Source organism: Mustela lutreola, chromosome 7 (genome assembly GCF_030435805.1).
Source record: "Mustela lutreola isolate mMusLut2 chromosome 7, mMusLut2.pri, whole genome shotgun sequence".
NCBI lineage: Eukaryota > Metazoa > Chordata > Mammalia > Carnivora > Mustelidae > Mustela > Mustela lutreola.
In genome coordinates, this window is record NC_081296.1 from 67,516,333 (window position 1) to 67,536,578 (window position 20,246).

Below are 20,246 nucleotides of genomic sequence, written 5' to 3' on the forward strand. Positions count from 1 at the left end.
TCCTCTCTCTCTCTGCCTACCTGTGATCTCTATCTGTCAAATAAATAAATAAAAATCTTTTAAAAAAAACCGTATTAAATATCTGTGTCCCTATAAAAATTCAAGCATACACCATCTTCCACCTGAAACAATGTAAGAGTTTTTATATTATTTCTCCCTTATACCATTTTTGGCCCTTTCCAATCAATCTTCCAATTTAAACCAGGATGATCTAAAATCTACTTTTCCGATCATCTTGGTTTCTCGTTCATAATTCTTCAATGGTTTTCTATGGTCTACAGGATAAAACCTAAATTCAACAAGACAGGGGCGCCTGGGTGGCTCAGTGGGTTAAAACCTCTGCTTCGGCTCGGGTCATGATCCCAGGGTCCTGCGATTGAGCCCTGTGTCGGGTTCTCTGCTCAGCAGGGAGCTGCTTCCCCCCTTTCTCTCTGCCTGCCTCTCTGCCTACTTGTGATCTCTGTCTATTAAATAAATAAAATCTTTTAAATTCAACAAGACATCTCCTCCATTCCCTTTTCCTTTGGCAGTGCACTTAAGATTTCTTTTGGGAATTACATTTTCCCTAGTGTTGGCAATGTTAGTAGGACAATAACTCAAGGTGACTTAGATGGGTGGGTGCATGACATAAAGTCATTTATATTCTCTCTCAGGATTTTGAATCCTGAGTAAAATCAAGCAGGGAAGGGGAAAAAATGCATTGGCATTCATTCCCTCAGACAGCTGAGTGGTTTCCGCTGCCCCAAGTTCTGCAGCTGGACTTGATCTTATTTCCAACCCTGGTTCTCCAGCTTTCCCGTCAATTCTGTAAGCCACTAATCTTTCCAATAAATCCTCTTTTTGTTCGCAATAGCTAAGTCATTTTTTTTTGCTTTTGACCAAAAAACCTTAACAGACACATGGACCCCGTTTCTCGGCCTTACCTCTCCCCATCATACCCTATATGCTTTCTCGTCTCACAGTAATGAACTCCTTGTAGTTCTCTTATCCAAAACCACCCTTCCCTACTTAAGAAACCTGTTGACACACATCTCAGTCCCAGGCAACTGCTATCTCCTCTCCGAGACTATTCGGTCTCCCCGACTCCCACCCCCACCACCCGTGCACTGGTACACCTTGAACATAACCATAATTTCAATTATAATATTTTTATATGTCTCCCACTAGACTGTTCCTTGAGACTAGGGACTTTTTTTTTTTTTTTAAGATCGATTTATTTATTTGAGAGAGAGACTGAGGGAGAGAGAGTATGAGCAGGGGGAGGACAGAGGAACAACCAGTCTCCCCACTGAGTGCAGGGCCCCAACATAGGTCTCTATCTCAGGACCCCAAGATCACAACCCAAAGTCAGATGCCCTTTTTTTTTAAAGGTTTTATTTATTGGGGCGCCTGGGTGGCTCAGTGTGTTAAAGCCTCTTCCTTCAGCTCAGGTCATGATCTCAGGGTCCTGGGATCGAGCCCCACATTAGGCTCTCTGCTCAGCAGGGAGCCTGCTTCCTCCTCTCTCTCTGCCTGCTTCTCTCCCTATTTGTGATCTCTGTCAAATAAATAAATAAAATCTTTAAAAATATCTATTTTATTTATTTATTTATTTATTTGATAGAGAGCTAGAGAGCACAAGTAGGCAGAGTGGCAGACAGAGGGAGAGGGAAAAGCAGGCTCCCCACTGAACAGAGAGCCTGATGCAGGGCTCAATCCCAGGACCCTGGGATCATGACCTAAGCTGAACACAGATGCCTAACTGACTGAGCCACCCTGGTGCTCCCTGACGTCAGATGCTTAAGTGACTGAGCCACCCCAGGCACCCCAGGAGTGTGTCTTTTGATCTCTGATTCCCCAAACCAGGCCAGTGCCTAGCTCCAAAAGATAGCCCAAAATGTGTGCTAATGAATGCAAAAGCGAACCCTGCTCTGTTGAACACTGTGGAAAGGTGGCTTCACAGCCCAGGCTGATGATGTTCGATATCAAAGAGGCAAGTGGAACTACGGGAGTATGAGCTACTCATACATGCAATATTTTCATTTCTATTGTACCTCTTTTACGTACCTATCCTTCTCAAAAAGAAGGACTGAGGAAGTTTCCTTGCCTCTCAAAAGTTTGCTATGTTAATGGCTTCTTAAAAAGCAAAGTATGGATGGCATCCGGACAACTTGCACAATAACGAAGAGAGCTTTTTCCCTGATCTCCTTCGTTCCTGGAACTGGCCAGTTTTGGCTCTTCCTGGGGAATGTTTTCATTAGAATTTGTTTCCATTACAAAGCTTTTATTTAAAACATTCAGGGTTTAGCCATCAGGTGGCTTGTAAGTTATAAACAATAAGCACTCTGGGGAATTTGAGAACTCCAGAATGTGGAAGTTATCTCCTCCAAATCAGAGCGGCTACTGTTGCAATGTGGAGAGATGATCAGCATCGGGCATGTTATTGGCCCGTCTGGCTTACATCCCAATTATGTGCATTTCATCAACTGTTCCATATCTACCAGTTTACTCTCTAGTTCACTGGGGAAAGGGGGGTGGAATTAAAATATTAAAAGTGGATGCCTCTGGGGAAAAGTGCTGAGGCTGGGAAAGGATGGAGCTGGGGGATATTCATCTTCACTATAAGCCCTTCTGTATGGCTTATTTTATAACTATGTGCATATATTACTATTTCTTCTTAAATTTTGTTTCAATTTTATCTGATAACATCAGCAACATAGATTTGCTTCTGTTCATTGACATCATGTAACAGGATGTTGTAATCCTAATGATTATTTCCCCTCCCCCTACTAGACCAGTGGCTTCTAAATGTTTTTAAAATAAAATTTTCTAAGATTATTTATTTATTTATTTGACAGAGAGAAATCACAAGTAGGCAGAGAGGCAGGCAGAAAGAGGAGGAAGCAGGGGAGCGCGACAGGGGGCTCGAGCCTAGGAGCCTGATATCATGACCTGAGCTGAAGGCAGAGGCTTAACCCGCTGAGCCCCTCAGTACCCCTAAAATAAATTCTTGAGGCACAGTTTACGTAGGATAATATTAAAGCACGTACAGCTCAATGGGTTTCAAAAAATGTATGCGCTGGTGTGACCACTATCATCAAGAGATGTAACATTCATCCCCCTGAAAAAATACCCTACCCTTCTTTGCAATCAATCCTCAACTCCACCCTCTAGTACCAGGCAACCACTGACCTGCTTTCTGCTACCTTGGGTTAGTTTTGTTTTTGCTAGAATCGTGTAGTATGTAAACTCCTTTGCGTCCGGCTTCTTTTTCTCAGCAAAATTTTTTGAGAGCTGTCCAGGCTGTGTGTATTGTAGTTTGTCCCTTTTTATTGTGAAGTCCTAGTCCCTTGTACGGATATACCGCTATTTTTTATCCAGTTGCCTGTTGTTGGAACTTTGGATCCCAGTTTCGGGCTAAGAATAAGGCTACTGGGGCACCTTGGTGGAGCCATGGGTTAAGCATCTGACTCTTGCTTTCAGCTCAAGTCCTGACCTCAGGGTCGTGAGATGGAGCCTCAGTTCCAGCTCTAAATTCTCTCCTCCTTTCCTTTTGCCCCTCCTGCTTGTGCTTTCCCTCAAAAATAAATAAATGAAATTAATTAATTAATATGTTTAAGAAATCAACTTTATTGATGCACAAATATCTAGGAGCTGAATTTGAAGGTTGTTTAGTAAGTGAATATTGAATGTTTAAGAAAGAGCCAGAACTTTCTCCAAAGTCTTTGTACCACTTTATGTTCCTACCAGCAGTGTGTGAGAGCTCCGGCTGCTTCACACCCTCACCTATATTTGGCGGTGTTAGTTGTTTTTGGTTTTTTAATTTTAGCCACTGCAGTGAGTGTGTAGTGGTATTTTGTGTGCTTAACTTGTATTCTCTGATAATGAATAATAATGAATAATACAGTGCTTCCTGGCCATTCTTATTATCTTCTTTTTGTGATATTTCTGTTCAAATCTTTTGTCCATCTTTAAATTAGATTGTCCTACTGAATTACAAGATTTCTGTATATATACTGAAGGCAAATCCTTTGTCAGAATATATGTGTGGCAAGTACTTTCTCTCTCTCCATGGCTTGCTTTCTCATTTTCTTTTTAGAATCTTTCAAAGAGCAGAACTTTTAGATTTTTTTTTCTTTCCACATGTCAGCTTTATTCAATCATAAAGCAAAGTTAAATCACAATTATAAAGCAGGTTCAGGATTCCAAACTCAATATCCAATTCCAAACTCAATATCTCACCTTGTGACTTGGCTTCTTACACAGCACACAGAGGAGAGCATAAGACAAATCACACAACAAACAAGATAATGAAAAGGTGTAAGAAGTTAACAAACTAAATGCTAAGTTAGTCTGGGGCACACAGTTGGGATAGGGCCTCTGTCTGGTCTGGTCAGCTCTCCGCACTTACTGCTTATTATATTCAAGCAGTGAAGGATCTTAGTTCTGTGTGGAGATGAATTCTGCACAGCCTTGGGCAGCAGTTGCCTTTTTGAAGTGGTCAGACATAGAGGGGTCAGGTCTGAAGAATAGAATCTGACAGCTGCCAAAATCCTCCCCTTTTTAAAGGTATTTAATAGGGCTTGGGCCCTCGGAGACTTCCTTTGGTTCTGCTCATTATCAGTTCTTGGTGTCGGCTGACCACTGGTCCTAGCGATAACTCCTAGTTGTAGTAACTTTAACTGCTGTGTCATTACTTGACACAAGCCCCTGCTGGACATGAGAGACTCCATTTTGTTCTCTAGACACATCCGGAGGCCCCTTGAGTTTTTAAGGTCAGTTGTTGCTTGACAAAACAGACTGCCTAAGAACTTTATTTGAAAAACACCTGCGGTCTTACCCTCCCTTCCGCCCCAGCATCTCTCCAACCAGTAACTCCTCCATGGGGAGTAATGCAGCCCGGCCAGTGCTGACTCCGCAGAATCCCGAGCCTCAGCAATAAGCGCCATGAGCAGTGGAGCACCCCCTTCCATCCTCAGAAATGTAGTGAACACAGACCACTGTGATCACAACCTAGCCATATTAAGTCTGTGGAGTCAGAACTTTTAGATTTTATATGATATCCAATTCATAGTGTTTTTTTCCCTTTATAGTTTGTGCATTTTGTATCCTAAGAAATTATTGTCTATCTTAGTGTCATGACGATTCTGTTTCCTCTGACATTTTGAATAATTTTAGCTTTGTTTTTTTTTTTTAAGTTTATTCATTTTAAAATAATCTCTACACCCAACATGGGGGTTAAACTCATCTCCTAAACTGAGATCAAGGGCTCCAATTCCTGTACATCCTCAACAATACCTGCTATTTTTGTTATTTACTATGATTTTTATGAAAGTAAACTCCAACTCACAATCCTGAGATCCAGTTGCATAGTCTACCAACTGAGTCACTCAGGTGCCCCTATTTTCTGCTTTTTTTTTTTTTTTAAGATTTTATTTATTTATCAGAGAGAGGGGGAGAGAGCAAGCACAGGCAGACAGAATAGCAGGCAGAGGCAGAGGGAGAAGCAGGCTCCCTGCTGAGCAAGGAGCCCGATGTGGGACTCGATCCCAGGATGCTGGGATCATGACTTGAGCCGAAGGCAGCTGCTTAACCAACTGAGCCACCCAGGCGTCCCTATTTTCTGCTTTTTGAAAGCAGCCATTCTAATGGGAACGAGGTGGTACCTCATTATAGTTTTGATTTGCATTTCTCAATAATTAGCAAAATTGATCATCTTTTCATTTATTAAAAGATAAATGGATAAATGTCCATTTATTTCATGGATATTTATGTATTTTATATTTATGAAAAAGATAAATGGATTTACATTTATGAGAAGATAAATGGATAATTATCCATTTATTTCATGGACATTCATGTGTTTTCTTTGGAGAAGTGTCTATTCAAGCCTGTTGCCCATTTTTGAATCAGGTTGGTTTTTTTTGTTGTTTTGTTTTGTTTTTTTTCTATTGAATTTAAGGAGTTATCTATTCTGAATATGAATCCCTTATCAGATATATGATTTATACATATATTCTCCCATTCTGTGGGTTGCCTTTTTACTCTTAATAGTGTCTTTTGATGCATAATTTTTAAAAATTATCACAAAGCCCAATTTATCTATTGTGTTCTTTCATTGCCTAGACCATTTTTGTTTAAGACCTTTGGTTTTTTAAAAACACCTTATTAGGGGGCACCTGGGTGGCTCAGTGGGTTAAGCCGCTGCCTTCGGCTCGGGTCATGATCTCAGGGTCCTGGGATCGAGGCCCACATCGGGCTCTCTGCTCAGCAGGGAGCCTGCTTCCTCCTCTCTCTCTCTGCCTGCCTCTATGCCTACTTGTGATATCTCTCTGTCAAATAAATAAATAATTTTTTTTTAAAAAAACACCTTATTAGGGGCTTTTGTGTGGCTCAGTAGGTTAAAGCCTTTTCCTTTGGCCCAGGTCTGATCCCAGTGTCCCAAGATCAAACCCCACAACGGGCTCTCTGCTTGGTGGGGAGGCTGCTTCCCCCTCTCTCTCTCTGTCTGCCTCTCTGCCTACTTGTGATATCTGTCTGTCAAATAAATAAATAAAATCTTTTTGAAAATCTATTTATTTATTTGACACAAAGAGAGAGAGAGAGAGAGAGCACAAGCAGGGGGAATGAGAAAGGGAGAAGCAGGATCCCCACCAAGCAGTGAGCCAGCCAGACACAGGGCTCAATCCCAGGACCCTGAGATGGTGACTTGAGCTGAAGGCAGACACTTAACCAACTGAACCACCCAGGTGCCCCTAGGTTTTCTACTTCTTCATAAATCAGTTTTGGTGATTTGTTTTTCAGTGAATTTGTCCATTTCACCCAAGTTTTTCAATTTATGGGCACAGAATTTTTCATAATAATCCCTTGTATCCTTTTAATATATGCATTATCTGTATTAATAATCTTTTTCATTACTGATATTGGTAATTTATGTTTTTGTTTTGCTTTTTATCTTGCCGTATAAAGGTTTAGCAATTTTTTTAAAGATTTATTTATTAATTTGAGAGGAAGAGAGGGAGAGAATCTCAAGAAGACTCCCCCTGAGTGTGGAGCCAATGCAGGGCACAATCCTACCACCCTGAGATCAGGATGTGAGCTGAAACCAAGAGTCGGGTGCTCAACCAACTGAGCCACCCAGGCACCCCAAAGGTTTAGCAATTTTTAAAAGGATTTTATTTATTTGAGAGAAAGAGAGAAAGCATACAAGTGAGAGAGAGAGAATGAGAGAGCACAAGTCGGGAAAGGGGGGAGGGTGAGAGGGAGAAGGAGAGGGAGAAGGAGAAGCAGGCTTCCCACTGAGCAGGGAGCCCCATGCAGGACTCAGTCCCAGGATCCTGGGATCCGGACCTGAGCCAAGAAAGATGTTTAACCAACTGAGCCACCCAGGTACCCCAGGTTTAGCAATTTTATGGATATTTTCAGCCAGTCAGGTTTTGGTTTTATTGTTTTTCTCTGTCCATTTTTAATGTTATTGATTTCTACTCTTATTGTTATTCATTTTATCTTTACTTACTCCAAGTTTACTGTTCTTTTTCTAGCTTAAAATAGAAGGTAAGATCATTGACTTTAGATCTTTGTTTTATTGTGTAGGTATTTAAAGATATAAATTTCCTTCTCTGCTTAAATTTTTTTTTCTACTGCAACCAACAGTAAAAGTACCCATACCCCAGGCCCACAACTGAGAAAAAGGAAGTTTCACAAAACAATATTTTCCCTTACTATGCACAATGCATTGATATTTTCTATTCCGTCCTTGTTTAAGAGATGCTGCTCATGGGGCGCCTGGGTGTCTCAGTGGGTTAAAGCCTCTGTCTTCGGCTCGGTTCATGATCCCAGGGTCCTGGAATAGAGCCCCACATTGGGCTCTCTGCTCGGCGGGGAACCTGCTTCCCTTCCTCTCTCTCTCTCTGCCTGCCTCTCTGCCTACCTGTGATCTCTGTCTGTCAATAAATGAATAAAATCTTTAAAAAAAAAAAAAAAAAAAAAAAAGAGGGCGCCTGGTGGCTCAATGGGTTGAAGCCTCTGCCTTCGACTCGGGTCATGGTCCCGGGGTCCTGGGATTGAGCCCCGCGTCGGGCTCTCTGCTCAGCGGGGAGCCTGCTTCCTCCTCTCTCTGCCTGCCTCTCCCCCTACTTGTGATCCCTGTCTGTCAAATAAATAAAAAAAATCTTTAAAAAAAAAAAAAAAAAAGAAATGCTGCTCATGACTGGCTAAACTGAAGGATAATCTAGACTTTCTTTTGTAATGACTTATGTTAAGATCAGATTGCTGATTGTGCTTTGATTACAGTTTGACAGCTCTTCCTGTTTGAGTAGGTGTATTAAATTGTAGAGTCACAGGCTCAAATCCCAAGAGTATGTGGAATAGAATGTATCAGATTGTCTTAGGGTGAACCTACCAATGTAACTAAGATTCTTATCTCATGTAACAGTAAACATCACTTTCTATAATATCCTTTAAAGAGAGCTCTGAATGTTTCAAAGATACATTTTATCATGAATATATAGACTTTCATTTCATTTTAGAGTTCCTATGATTTAAGTATTTTACCTATAATATTGTCCTTACTTAGAAATCAGGGACATTTATTGGGTTTCAAATGTCTCCAGTATTTACGTTCTCATTACTCATCATAATATCCAATGCAGGTAAGTTATAAAATATCACAGAAAATCTTTCACATGTATAAATGAAGAAGTTAGAATTTTTGAAAGTTTAAAAGAATGCCAAGGCTCACAAGAAAAAAATCTAATGCTCTCAGTGGTACATCATTGCTATAAAAACGGGAGGTGGCAATGTATTTGGTTAACACTTTTGGAAACTAACTTATCAAGAGCTTTAAAAATTTTTTGGAGACAAACCATAAGTGACTCTTAATCTCACAAAACAAACTGAGGGTTGCTGCGGGGAGGGGGTTTGGGAGAAGGGGGTGGGATTATGGACATTGGGGAGGGTATGTGCTTTGGTGAGTGCTGTGAAGTGTGTAAACCTGGTGATTCACAGACCTGTACCCCTGGGGATAAAAATATATGTTTATGAAAAATAAAAAATTAAAATTAATTAATTAATTAATTAATTTAAAAAAATTTTTTGTAATAGCAAAAACAAGAAAACCTGTATGATCTGCTGTTTCTATTTCTGCAATTTCAGTCTAACATAATGACTCAAAAAATGGAAGAAGTTTGAGATAGCTTTGAAAAAGCATAAAATAAGGAAATGGAAACAAGTTGAATGTACCACACTATAATTAAATAAACCATATATCATTCTCTTAGAAATATTACACAGTCATTGGGGTGCCTGGGTGGCTCAATCAGTTACATGTCCAGCTCTTGTTTTGCCTCAGATCATGATCTCAGGGATGGAGATCAAGTCCCACATCAGGCTCTGCACTCAGTGGGGAGTCTGCTAGGGATTCTCTCCCTCTCCTTCTGCTCCTCCCCCGACTCATGCTCTCTCTCTAAAGTGAATAAATCTTTTTTGAAAAAAAAATTATACAGTCATTAAAAATCATTAAAAAGGGGTACCTGGGTGCCTTAGGGGTTAAACCTCTGCCTTCAGCTCAGGTCATGATCTCAGGGTCCTGGGATGGAGCCCTGTATCAGGCTCTCTGCTCAGCAGGGAGCCTGCTCCCACCACCTCCACCCCCACCACTTGCCTCTCTGCCTGCTTGTGATCTCTGTCAAATAAACAAATAAGATCTTTTAAAAAAATCATTAAAAAGGTTGTGCAACAGCATGGAAGAACATTCATCAGCTAGAATATATTCATGTATGTATGATTACAGCAATATGGAAGGAACCTATGCATAAACACTGAAATTAATAAAAATGTTACCTGCTTTTTCTATTGAGTTAGAGAAATAAGAGTAAATATTTTTTCTTATTTCCCTGTATTTTCTAAATTCTATTTAATAGTATATAAATTTTTAAATTAAACACCTACTAAAAATGTTAGGATAATGAAATGGAAAAATACATGATATAAAAAGCAAACTAAGTATATTTATGTTAGGATATGACTGTTTCAATTGTGGCAGGGGAGGAGAGAGATTGGGACAGAAAGAGAGGAAGAGAGAGAAAAAAATGAAAGACTTAAAGAAAAATGCCGGGGCACCTGGGTGGCTCAGTGGGTTAAAGCCTCTGCTTTTGACTCAGGTCATGATCCCAGGGTCTGGGATGGAGCCCTGCATTGGACTCTCTGCTCAGCAGGGAGCCTGCTTCCTCCTCTCTCTGCCTGCCTCTCTGCCTACTTGTGATCTCTGTCTGTCAAATAAATAAATAAAATCTTAAAAAAAAAAAAAAAGAGTCAGTTGCTTAACTGACTGAGTCACCCAGGCACCCCGGTTCTTCTCAAATATAGTCAAACATACCTAATGAAACAAGACTTCTTCTTTTGAATATGAAGAGTGTTTTGTTTTTCTTTGTAGCCTTTATGTATATATGTTGTGTGTGGCAATTTAATGGTTCTGTAGGAAGTTAAATCTGTTCTAGAAATTTTACAAGAATTCATGCACTTTCCAGAGTAAACCTGGATTAACCACATTCTGGGCTCAATCTGAAGATGTATTCACCCAAGATGAACCAGAAACCACCTTGACCCAAAGTGACCTTCTCAATGAAGGACAAGTGAGACACTGGAACTGCAGGGATGAACTGATGCTCTTGGACCTGCCTTCATCTTTAGTTTAGACTAAATCTGCGTTCTGGAGTTTGGAAGGGCACAGCTATTTTTCTGGTAGCACTCAGAATCGGCAAGTGAAGACAAGGATGTTCCTCATTATAGGCTGTCTCGAAGTTTCCCATAGGCATAATAAATTAGTCCTGTATGAGAGTCAACAGGCTTTTTACATTGGACTCCAGACCTAGAAATCCAGACATATTCTATCTTATTCCTACTGTGACCAAATGAAGAAAAAAGATAATCCAATGGCACAACAGGTTTATTGGTTATTGTACACAAAAAAATGTGAGCAACTTGCAAGTACTCAATATAAAAAGGTTTCAGTACAAGCCACCTTCCTTTCACCCAAAGAAAGAATACCAAACTGGGGCACCTGGCTGGCTCAGTCAGTAGAGAAGGCAACTCAACCTCAGGGTTGTAAGTTCAAGCCCTACACTGGGTGTGGAGCCTACAAAAAATTAAAAAAAATTTTTTTAAACAAAATAACAAAAAAAAGTATACTAACTCCAGGAAAATAGAGGGACTCAAACTTCAAGTTTACATAACAGATATACTCAAAAGAAGTCCCTGCTTTGTTACGAAAATAGACAAAACTTTCTAAAAGTAAAGAAATCAAAAGAAATTAAAACTGGGATATTGATTCCTTAGTAACATTAATTTGTGTTTATGATATAAGACAAAAAAAACATTAAAAATTCAAAACTAAAGTTTTTTTTTTTTTTTAGCTTTTTTGAGGTATAATTGACAAGTTAGAGTTAGTATTTTAAAAAAGAAAAATGTACTGGTAAAGTTATCAGGTACCAATTTTTAAAAACTTATTGATACAACTTTTACCAACCCCTTTCAAACCAAAAAATACAACAGAAGTTTAAAAGTAGGAGCGTCTGGCTGGCTCACTTGGTAGAGCATACAACTCTTAAACTTGGGATTGTGAGTTCAAGCTGCACTTTGGGCATAGGGTTTACATTAAAAAAAAAAAAAGTTTAAGAGTAAAGATTCTTCCAGGTACTAAGCCTAAGATTTTTTCCCCTCTTCAAATTATGAGAAATCATTCACTCTGAAACACTGGGAACACATCTGCACAGTGACATAATCAAAACATTTACTTCTTCCACTATTTAACTTATTCATTCCCTCCTAACCAAATTCTAGGCATGCAGGAGAAAACAAGAGGATATAATTTTCGCTGAAGTCTTCCTTCCTCTGTGACTGAGGCAATCCTAAATTTACAACATGACCAACTTAAGCACTGAGGAAAGTCCTTCTGGCACAGGAAACGAGCCACCTTCACGGTCTCAAGAATAAACTGCACATCTCTAAGATAAATTTGGAGAAAAATTAATCCAAGAATCGGTTTTCTCCAAGGCTGGACAGGGAGGAAGTGTGGGAAGCACAGCTTTTCTAAAAGGAAGAAAGGTATCACTTGGAGACACTCCGGTTTCCTGAGGAAGGGAAGGAGACACTGAAACATCTTGTTTTGTGCATTTTAGGTCATCCTTGTTTTCCAGCATCAGTAACTGTTCTATCTCCTCTTTCAAAGATAAACTTGTCTGAAATTCCTGTTTGGGTATCTTACCGTGTTCTTTTTGAATTATTCTCCCCTGGTCCTCTAGCCCCTCTGGCTCAGGGCAAATGAGTTTGTTGACACCATCCTCACTGGTTTCTTCCTTCATGGGAGGTTGATGTTGAGATTCTGTCAGAGTTTGCTTATTTTTAGATTTTTCTATCAGCAAATTTCCATCCCGATGAGATGTAAAACCTGGAGTTTTATCTGGTGTAGAGTTCTTACAAAGCAACGAAACCCCCCCTTTCCCCTCTTTCCCCACTGTCTCTGTCATTGATTTCTTTGGACATATCCCTGTCCTTATTAGGAGTCCCTGTGCATTCACCCTATATTCTCTTGCAGCTCTCTCTCTGCGCTGCTTCTGGAAGTCCTTGAGTTGAAGCAGTTCTTCTGGAAGCTCCATACATGTAGGCTAAGAAAAGAACAGGAAAATAAGTCCATTCTAACGAAACTTCTGAATATGGTCCTTAAAATCACTTCAGCTGTACTTAACAGTATTAGGCAAGTGAGCATCAATTCAAATGTGTTCTTACGGCTCCCTCTAGCGTATTCAACTATGGTAGTACTATTTCTGATTAAGTTAAATATTTTGAATCCATTTCGTGTGTGTGTTGTGCATGGGTGTGTGCATGTGTAAAGATTAATGATGAAAAATAAGTGTCCTGCCCAACCTGTTCCCAGTCCCCTTAGCAAGTTAGAAAGCAGTTTCTCAAGTAGCCACACAAAGATACAGTCTATGCATCTGTGATTATGTCTGTGTATATATACCTGTTACTAAATGCATTTATTTTCATTTTTTTCACTTCATTTTCATTTCTTCATTGCATCACGTTTTTCAATTTTAGTTTCCCCACAACCTTTTATTTTGATAACTCTTCCTAAATACTATTTTACACAAATGGTATCATAGTATAATATATATTCTTCTGCATCTTGATTTTTTTAAGAGAATTTTTAAAAGGTTTTATTTATTTATTTCGTCAGAGAGGGGTGCCTGGGTGCCTCAGTGGGTTAAAACCTCTGCCTTTGGCTCAGGTCATGATCCCAGGGTCCTAGGATGGAGTCCCGAATCAGGCTCTCTGCTCAGCAGGGAGCCTGCTTCCTCCTCTCTTTCTGCCTGCCTCTCTGCCTACTTGAGATCTCTGTCAAATAAATAAATAAAATCTTATTTGTCAGAAAGAAAGAGAGAGTGAACACAGGCAGACAGAGTGGCAGGCAGAGGCAGAGGGAGAAGCAGGCTCCCTGCCCAGCAAGGAACCGATATGGGACTCAATCCCAGGACGCCAGGATCATGACCTGTGCCGAAGGCAGCCGCTTAACCAACTGAGCCACCCAGGCGTCCCAATAAATAAAATCTTAAAAAAAAAAAAAGTTTAGTCGGAGAGAAAGAGATAGAGTGTGAGCATAAGCAGGCAAAGTGGCAGGCAGAGGCAGAGAGAGAAGCAGGCCCCCCGCTGAGCAAGAATCCCAATGCAGGACTTGATCCCAGCATCCTGGGATCGAGCCCCGCATTGGGCTCTCTGCTCAGCAGAGACTGCTTCCTCCTCTCTCTGCCTGCCTCTCTGCCTACCTGTGATCTCTGTCTGTCAAATAAATAAAATCTTAAAAAAATAAAAATAAAAATAGTACTACCATGCAGTCCAGCAATTCCATATCTGGGTATATGTACAAAAGGAAGTGAAATCACTATCTTTAAGAGATATCTGCACTCCCTTTACACTGCAGCATTACTCACAATAGCTAAGATATGGAAATTACCTATTTACATAAATGGATGAATGGATAAAAAAGATGTGAGATACACACACACACTGGAATAATATTTAGCTATTAAAAAGGAAGAAACTGCTGCCATTTGTGACATGGATGCACTTAAAGGGCATTATGGTAAGTGAAATAAACCAGACAGAGAAAATATTGTATGGTATCACTTATATGTGAAATATTTTTTTTAAAAAAGCTAATTTCATAGGAACAGTATAGAATGGAGGTTGCCAGCAGCTGGGAGGAGAAGAAAAGAGGGAGATGGAGGTTAAAGGGTACAAATTTTCAACTACAAGGAAAAAAACCTACAAAAACATAAATAAATTCTGAGGATCTAATGCACTGCACGTTTACTATAATAACGTGGTACCATATACTTGAAAATTGCTAAGAGCAGATCTTTAGCATTTTTACCACACAGAGTTAATTATATGAGTTGATGGATACATTACTTATCTTAGTCTTGATAATCATTTCACAATGTATATGTATATCAAATCATCATAATGTATGCTTTATATAGAATTAATTTTGTCAGTTATTCTTCAATGAACTTGGGAGGCAGGAAGAAAAGCATTCCTTACTGTGAAATAATTTTCTTTTAGTTGTTTTTTCTAATAATTTTATAATCCTATTGTTAACATAAATACTTGATCCAAGGAATTTATTTTGGTAATCCAACTTTGATTCTCTTCCCATACAATGCTTAGTCAATTACCTAAAGCCTTTTATTGATTATCTTTTTCTCATTAATTGGAAATTCTACCTTTATCCCAATGATACTGGCAGAAATTTTCTTTTAAAGATCTTACTCGGGGCGCCTGGGTGGCCTGGTTGGGCTGCTGCCTTCGGTTCAGGTCATGATCTCAGGGTCCTGGGATCAAGCCCCACATCGGGCTTTCTGCTCGGCCGGTAGCCTGCTTCCCTTCCTCTCTCTCTGCCCGCCTCTCTGCCTACTTGTGATCTCTCACTGTCAAATAGATAAATAAAATATTTAAAAAAAAAATCTTACTCATTTATTTGAGAGAGAGAGAACTGGCGAGAGCACAGCAGGGGGAACGGTGGGCAGAGGAAGAGGGAGAAGCAGACTCCCTGCTGAGCAGCAAGCCCAAGGCTTGGTATCAGGACTGTTAGATCCTGACCTGAGCCGGAGGCACATGCTAAACTGACTGAGCCACCCAGGTGCCCCCATACTGGCAGATAGATATTGGATCTTTTGCTGGGTTCTCTACTATGTTCCATTGATCTGCCTACACATGTACCAGTCACAAAATGTTGTTGTTGTTGTTTTAACTAATCTCGGCACCCAAAACGGGCCTCAAATTTACAACCCTGAGATCACGAGAGTCATGCTCTACCAACTGAGCCATCCAGGTGCCCCAAAATGATTTCTATTTAATGTAGACTTATATGACTTAATATCTGACAGGACAAGTCTTATTTATATGTATTTATCTTTATAAGCACTATACTCACAGTTTGCCAAAACAATGCTGATGTTAGTATTTTTCTTGGAATAGAGGCAAATTCAATAGTTAATTTAAGAGTAATTGATAACTAAAAATGCTTAGCGTCCCCATTCATTTAAGTCTGCTTTTATGCCATTCAGTGATATTTTAATGTTTCCTTTATATTTCACATTTCTTATAAGATTTATTTCTAGGTAATCTATCTTTTTGTTACAATTATAAATGGGTGTTTATCCCATTATATATTTTTTGCTGCATATACAGATGCAAAAAAACTATCAATTGTCATGTTGTATTTGTACCCATTTTACTAAACTATTCTTTTGTTTGTAGTAATCTTTTTCCACTGATTTTCTACATTTTCATTTGTATCATTGGCAAGTCATAATTTTGATTCCTCCTATTCATTTTTTATAGTTTGTCTTTTTTTTTCCTTCAAATTTCATTTGCGGGATGCCTGGGTGGCTCAGTCAGTTAATTGGCTGACTTGACCTCTGGTCATCATCCCAGGGTCCTGGGAAGAGTCCTGCATCAGACTCCTCACCCAGCAGGGAGCCTGCTTCTCCCCTGCCTGCAGATTACCCTGCTTGTGCTCTTCCCTCTGACAAATAATTAAAATCTTTTAAAAAAATATTTTTCATTGGTTAATAGCTTCAAAAAATGTTAAGGTGGTGACGGTAGTCACAATTTTTGTATTTTTTAAAAATTTTATTTATTTATTTGACAGAGATCACAAGTAGGCAGAGAGACAGGCAGAGAGAGAGAGGGGAGGAAGTAGGCTCCCTGGACCAGAGAGCCTGATGTGGGGCTCGATCCCAAGACCCTGAGATCATGACCCCAGCCAAAGGCAGAGGCTTTAACCCACTGAGCCACCCAGGCACCCCAATTTTTGTATTTTCATGATACTAATGGGAATGCTTTCAGTGTTCTGAATCAAACATTATATAGATTTCCTGTTTAAGATATGATTTGTCCTGGGACGCCTGGGTGGCTCAGTTGGTTAAGCAGCTGCCTTCGGCTCAGGTCATGATCCCAGTGTCCTGGGATCGAGTCCCACATCGGGCTCCTTGCTCAGCAGGGAGCCTGCTTCTCCCTCTGCCTCTGTCTACCATTCTGTCTGCCTGTGCTCGCTCTCTCCCCCTCTCTCCCTCTGATAAATAAATAAAATCTTTAAAAAAAAAAGATATGATTTATCCTGTATTCCAACTTTAATCAGTAATGTATATAGGATATTATCACATCTTTTCAGCCTTAAAAAATGAAAACAAATTACAAAAAGTTATAAAACTCCTTGGTTTTACAATGATAAATGAAAGATATTTAAATTCTGCAACTGAACAGGGTATACAAGGATTTTTATGTTGCAAAATACAGTGAGAGCAAAATACAGAAAGGATACATTCTTTTCAGCGTATAAGAGATAATCATAAGACTTTCTTTGTTCTAGGAAAATGGAGAATTTCCTAACACTGTACGATGCTTGCAAGCAGAAATCGGCAACACATTAAAAGAGAAGTATAATACATCAAAGCAGGGATCATATCAAAAATGTTATTATTTTATTTAGGGTTTTGCTTCAGTATTCCTAAGTAAGCATGGCTATTAGCACCAATAGCAGCAGATGCGACTTCTTTGTTGTTTTTTAAACGACTTTACCTTTAAGCAATCTCTACACCCAACACCCAAACTCATGACCCTAAGACCAAGAGTCACATGCTCCACTGACAGAGTCAGCCAGGTGCCCCCAGACCCAGAAGGCAAATTTTTTATGTAAGGAGTCAAACGGTAACTATTTTAGCCACAAATGATCTCTGTTGCCTACCATTAAAATCATAAAAAGCCTTCTTTCTGACCTTGTGAGAAGCACAAAAGCAGGCTGTGGGCCAGATGTGGCCTTAGGGCAATAGTTTGCTAACTCCAAGTCTATAGTTCTGATACATTGTGCTGGTTTCTTACAAATTGGTAATGAAATCTTAAATTTGTCCATTCTTTGACAGAGTATAACTTAATACTGCAAAGATGTACTTAAGGAGATGAATGGAGCCCAAGCTATAGCTCCTTCAAAGTTTTATGACTGGGGTGCTGGGTGGTTCAGTGGGTTAAGCCTCTGCCTTCGAAGCTCAGGTGATGATCTCAGGGTCCTGGGATCAAGCCCCATATTGGGATCTCTGCTCAGCAAGGAAAATGCTTCCCCCTCTCTCTGTCTGCCTCTCTGCCTACTCGTGATCTCTGTCAAATAAATCAGTAAATAAATCTTAAAAAAAAATGTTTATAACCAAGTCAGCCTTGTGGTTTCCCAAAACTGGGAAGAACAGGTATCACTGTGCCCTCCATGAGCAATGGGGCAGGAATGGAAGTGCTAAAAACACAGTCTCGGATTGCCACACCTACCTCTGTGCCCCCCAGGCGGTCTGCAGACCCTTCTCGGTAAGTGTTCAGGTACCCATCCACAAGGGTGGTTAGGTCAGACATCATCTCATCCAGGAGTATCAGACGAAGGGGTAGTAGGTAGGTAGCTTCCAGGGCCAAAATTTTCAGTAAGGAGGGTGAAAGAGGTCGTGTGAACCACAATTCTGGATTTTCCTAGAGATACCCAGACAATTTTCTCTGAATAATAAGCAAAACTTTAAAGATAACTGTTTATCTAAGGGTCACTTAACTTAAAACACTATTACCGTTATTTTCTTCAATGACAGTGTATTTCTGAAAATACACACAAACACACCCCTTATGTATGTATATATTAAGTGTGATATGGGAAAAGATGGGGTGACAGGGAGGGACTGTGGGAGAGAGAGAGAAAGATCAATCCATCAATCAACCAATCAGGGCTTCTCATTCAATACTGAAGAGAATAGACTTAATTATAGGACCAAAACTACAAACCATATGGTCATGATCTAAGTGTGCAGGTGAGGCTAGTAGGAGCTAAGGAAAATTTATTCTACTTTGAAAGAAATAAGTGGGATGGTTTTGATTCCATCACACCTTAAACAACATTCCCAACAAAAACCTTCCCCGGAGGACTGTAAATTTATTTCAGAGTACTTTCTGATAACCAACAAATATGAATCCTGGCTTTTATCAACTTGAAATCACAAACTTCCCATTTGAAACAGCTAAAATTTTGGCAATGCTCCTATCCTTACACAGCTGCTGCCACTTGTCTATGTAATATGCTGATGATCCCACTCACAAAACCCTTGGAAAGATTAATGTCATATGGGGCATGCTTCAATATTCACCTGAATCAATTTCTGTCTTTCTTCCAGAAAGGAGAGATATTTAGGGGCTACCTTAAGGTGTCTGATTAAACTCTCCTGTAAAGTACTGATGCAGTTTGGAAGAAAGCCACCTGTTTCCATGGAAAATTGAAGGACATCCGCTACCTGTGGCATAAAAATACAAAACAAAACAAAAACCTGCCTGAAGATTACATAGCTATCTCATGGCAGAAATATATTTAGAAAAATGTCTTTTTTTTTTTAAGATTTTATTTATTTATTTGACAGAGAGAAATCACAAGTAGGCAGAGAGGCAGGCAGAGAGAGAGAGAGGGAAGCAGGCTCCCTGCTGAGCAGAGAGCCCAATGCAGGACTTGATCCCAGGACCCTGAGATCATGACCTGAGCCGAAGGCAGCGGCTTAACCCACTGAGCCACCCAGGCGCCCTAGAAAAATGTCTTTAAATACCAATCTCCCTAAGGACCCACATGACAGAAAATGTCATCGGAAAAATTGTTCAGTCAGCTAATTCTGAAAAATTAGGAAAGAAAACAAAATGATCACCCAACTTTAAAGTATCCTCATCCTCCTTCTTTTCCACTCCTTTTGTTTGCCTGCCTTATGATTATCTATTACTCCTTAGTACCCTTAGGCAGTGGGGAAAGGAAGATAAATTTGAGAATTATTTGTATTACTTATCAGCAACTCTGGCAAAATTTTGGCAAGGAAAGCTAATACAATTAAGAATTGGGAGGGGAGGGACACCTGGGTGGCTTGGTTGGTTAAGCAGCTGCCTTTGGCTCAGGTCGTGATCCCAGCGTCCTGGGATCGAGTCCCACATCGGGCACCTTGCTCCACGGGGAGCCTGCTTCTCCCTCTAACTCTGCTTGACGCTCTGTCTGCCTGTGCTCGCTCTTGCTCGCTCTCTCTCTGACAAATAAATAAATAAAATCTTAAAAAAAAAAAAAAAAAGAATTAGGAGGGGAAAAAAAAAAGAATTGGAGAGGCACCAGGCAGGCTTAGTTGGTAGAGCATGCAACTTAATCTCAGGGTTGTCTGAGCCTCATGTTGAGTGAAGAGATGACTCAAAAATAATAAGATCTTGGGGTGCCTGGGTGGCTCAGTTGGTTAAGCATTTGCCTTCAACTCAGGTCATGATCTCAACATCCTGGGATCAGCCCCACATCCAGCTCCCTGCTCTGTGGGGAGTCTGCTTCTCTTTCTCCCTCTGCCTCTCCCCATGCTTGCATATGTACTCTCTCTCTCTCTCTCTAATACATAAATATTTTAAAAATTGTGTGGTACATCACTCAGCATGAGGGAAATACAAATCAAAACCACAATGAGATACTACCTCCCACCAGTCAGAATGGCTAAAATTAACAAATCAGGAAATGACAGATGCTGGTGAGGATGCGGAGAAAGGGGAACCCTCCTACACTGTAGGTGGGAATGCAAGCTGGTGCAACCAGCTTGAAAATGGCATGGAGGTTCCTCAAAAAGTTGAAAATAGAGCTACCCTGGGAACCAGCAATTGTACTACTGGGTATTTACCCTAAA

General features: G+C 40.1%; 1 protein-coding gene across 4 annotated transcripts in view; it reads right to left on the bottom strand.

The window, feature by feature from the left end:
* Positions 1 to 10,906: 10,906 nt before the first annotated feature.
* Positions 10,907 to 20,246, bottom strand: part of EXD1 (exonuclease 3'-5' domain containing 1) — a 34,553-nt gene continuing 25,213 nt past the window's right edge. For all 4 annotated transcript variants that reach the window (XM_059181200.1, XM_059181201.1, XM_059181198.1 and 1 more), the window contains 3 exons: positions 18,708 to 18,851; positions 17,854 to 18,045; positions 10,907 to 12,641 (listed from right to left, as the gene is read on the bottom strand). In XM_059181200.1, the coding sequence (XP_059037183.1) occupies positions 11,982 to 12,641; positions 17,854 to 18,045; positions 18,708 to 18,851 (996 nt within the window). In that variant the 3' untranslated portion in view covers positions 10,907 to 11,981. The remainder of the gene's footprint in view (positions 12,642 to 17,853; positions 18,046 to 18,707; positions 18,852 to 20,246) is intronic.